This window comes from Engraulis encrasicolus, chromosome 8 (assembly GCF_034702125.1).
Source record: "Engraulis encrasicolus isolate BLACKSEA-1 chromosome 8, IST_EnEncr_1.0, whole genome shotgun sequence".
NCBI classification, from domain to species: Eukaryota; Metazoa; Chordata; class Actinopteri; order Clupeiformes; family Engraulidae; genus Engraulis; species Engraulis encrasicolus.
In genome coordinates, this window is record NC_085864.1 from 12,981,462 (window position 1) to 12,985,107 (window position 3,646).

General features: G+C 45.2%; 1 protein-coding gene across 1 annotated transcript in view; it reads right to left on the minus strand.

Annotated features, from left to right (window-relative positions):
- Nucleotides 1-1,781: 1,781 nt before the first annotated feature.
- LOC134454806 (heat shock protein beta-7-like) overlaps nt 1,782-3,646 on the minus strand; it is a 3,296-nt gene continuing 1,431 nt past the window's right edge. The window contains exons 2-3 of the mRNA XM_063205965.1: nt 2,221-2,372; nt 1,782-1,922 (exon numbers count right to left, since the gene is read on the minus strand). Of these exons, the coding sequence (XP_063062035.1) occupies nt 1,782-1,922; nt 2,221-2,372 (293 nt within the window). The remainder of the gene's footprint in view (nt 1,923-2,220; nt 2,373-3,646) is intronic.

Below are 3,646 nucleotides of genomic sequence, written 5' to 3' on the forward strand. Positions count from 1 at the left end.
TTAAAATGCAGGAAATTGCATCTAAGAAATACAAAATTCTCAGGGGGAGGACCCTCATACCCCCCACCAACGTGCCCCCCCATACTCCATCAAATGCCCGTCCAACAACTTGGTTCTGCAGCCGGGTCTGGGCTCAATTGATAACGGCCAAGGGGAGTGGGGCACGACGCAGAGCTACTTCGGCCTTCGCTATGTGTTATTTGTCTGATGTCACTATGCTGAATTCTAAGATGACGCCTGGCGTGCCTGACGCCCGCGTCATGTATGCGTCAGGCGTTGCCTGGTAACCAACCCAGTATTTCGGTGGTTAAATAATAAAATAAAGAAAGATAATAGAAATAATGTAAATGAATGAGTGTAACAGTGTTCGATAAGCAATAAGCCACTTGAGTCGGCTTTGCATCGTGCCCCACTGCCCTTGGCCGTTATCAATTGAGCACAATCCACGGCCTCTCGTGGCTTATTGCTTACATTTTCTATACTTAAAAATGCACCACGGTACGATACAATTTGATTGACGGTTGTAGGATTGATGCATGAATACATATCGACTATTATTTACACCCCTGCTTCAAAGGGCAGACCTCTTCATGAACGCTCCCAAGTGCACACTTCCCCATGAACCCTACATGGTGTGCACTTCCTTATGTACCCTCCCTACTGCACACTTCTATGTGAACGCTACATAGTGCACACTCTTCTATGATCTCCTTACCCACTAGGCCACTGGACCACTAGGCTGCCCACTCTGTGTAGGCCACATAGGGTACACTTTCTTATGTACCCTCCCTAGTGCACACTTCTATATGAGCACTCTATTGGGCACGTTACTTTGGGTGAGATTTGAACCTACAACCCTCTGATCTAAAGTGCATCTCCATAACCACCATTAAGCCATTAGGCTGCCCACTTTGTGTAGACAACAATGGGTACACTTCTTTAGTAACCCTCGCTAGTGCACACTTCCATACAGTATTGTATAAGATAAGATAATAGTTTATTGTCATAGCTTTCCTACTCTATTCTACTTCTATACGTTACGATGAGATGTGTAAACTGTACTGAACACACTGTCATTCCAAATGTCAATGCCATTTATCTCCCCTCCACACACACACGCACGCATGCATGCACACACACACACACAGACTTCATTTATTTCCACACAGAAAAGTTTATTATAAAAGACATCTGTACACACATCAAAATACATCTCTACACACATGCCATCTCTACTGTATCAAAAAAAACATCTGTTGAAAAGCATTGTACAGAACCCCTCTCTAACTCTATCACACAGACACACACGAGCGCGCGCACACACACACATACACAGTTGAACAGTTGTAGATTTCAGGGTTGAAAGGTCAGGGGTGAAATTTGAGGTGCGGTACACTCTTGGGGCCAGAGTGCAAAGCTGAGGGGTCAGATGTCAAGGGTCAAGTTCAGTAGTGGGGTGCAGAATGCAGCGCTCTCTCAGGGCTCATGGGGTGAAAGAAGAGGGGTGAGGCTCCCCTCTGGAGTCATATGTCAGAGGTGAAAGGTCAGGGGTCAGGGGTCATGGAGTGAAAGTTGAGAGGGTAGGACGCTTGTAGCATGTTGAGGAGCACCACTCTCTCAGGGGTCAGAGTTGACAGTTGAGGGTCAAGCGTCAGGAGAGAGAGATGTGGGGTGAGGCGCGGAAGGCAGCACTCAATCAGGGGTCATGGAGTGACCGGGGGAAGGGCTGAGGATCCCCCTCAGGGATTATATGTAAGAGTTGAAAGGTGAGGGGTCGAAGGTCATAGAGGTGATAGTCGCGGCGCGCTAATGACCAGCATCCCCTCGGGGGTCAGACAGCAGCTGAGGCCCAGCAGGTCAACATCCGCCGGCAGCAGAGACCTCTGGGTAAAGGAGTTACTCACCACGCCATCACCGCACACCTGGAGGAGGAAGAGGAAGAGGAAGAAGTGGAGGAGGAGGAGGATAGGAAGAAGAAGAGGAGAAGGAGGAAGAGGAAGAGTTGGTGGAGGAGGAGGAGGAGGAGAATAGGAAGAAGAAGAAGAGGAGGGGGGATGAAGAAGAGGAAGAGATAAGTACTGAACATCACCGCACACCTAGAAGAAGAGGTGGAAGAGGAGGATGATTAAGAACAGGAGGAGAAAGAGGAGAAGGAGGAAGAGGTGGAGGAAGAGGTGGAGGAGGAGGAAGATGACATAGGTCCACTGTACACACACACACCTTCTCTGCAGTGATGGTTAGGTGCAGGTTGTTGGCCGTTACCACGACTTCAGGAGCCTCAAACTGGCTGACGTCAGCTGATAGGAAGTAGGCGTGGCTTGTCATCCGGACTCCGCCCATACTGCCCGGACGACCACGGCTTGACACCCCCTCTAAAACAGGAAGACTGTCAAGATCACTATCAACACACACACGGGCACACACACACACACACACACACACACCACGATCTACAATACACACACGCACGCACACGCACGCACACACTCACCCACATCAGCAGCGGCTGAAAAATGTACAGAAACGTACTCAAGTAAAAGTAAAAAGTACTTCAATTAAAATGTACATTGAGGAAAAGTACTTAATGACTTTTGATTAGCTTTCCTCTTGAGAACTCAATGGTTCTTTTTTTAATTTTCACACCATCATTCACACATTGATCCAAGTAAAACAGTGAAAATGCCATGTGCAATACTGCATAAATTCCTATGTCACAGATTGTTTTATTGTTGTGCATGTCATTTTCTAAGTCGCCTATCAAATCTCTAATTTTACTCAGTACTCAGGCCAGGTTTCAGAGGAATTGAGTAACGTACTTGGATCAAAATGTACATAGCCTCTTAATGCAGATGGGTTCGCCAGCGGGCCTATTCAGTATATTTGCTGAAAATACTCAACTACAGTACATCACAACAATATTGCTATGACAGTACTGAGAGCCTTAAGTAACAGATTAAGACATGGCCATTACAATTTTGGTGACATCAAGGTTATAACATAGGCTCTGCACCAAGGGATGAAGTAGTAGAAGAAAAAGTACTAATTTTAAAATGCCCAAAAAAGGCACTCGCTTGCAATACTTGAGTAAATGTAATTAGTTACTTTCCACAACTACACGTCAGCTACAGTACACACACACACACACACACACACACACACACACACACACACACACACACACACACACACACACACACACACACACACACACACACACACACACACACACACACACACACACACACACAGGATCTGCAATAAAAACACACATAATCAGGATCTACAGTACAAACACACACACACACACAAATTATTACATGAAAAAAAAACAACCACACACACGGACACGCACACACACACACACACAAGGCTATGTACAAACCCCAACTCTGATGAAGTTGGGACGTTTGGTAAACAGTGAATAAAATCAAAATGCTATCATTTTCAAAACATTCAATCTATTCATTAGATGGAGAATAGTGAAAAGACAACATATTAAGTGTTAAAACCGAGAAAAAATATTGTTTTGGTGGACATATGTACTCAGTTGATAAATCCAACACGTCTCAAATAAGTTGGGACGGGGATCAATGAAATTTAGTAAACATCCAAATAAGATAAAACAACAAAGAAGAACATTTCAAAA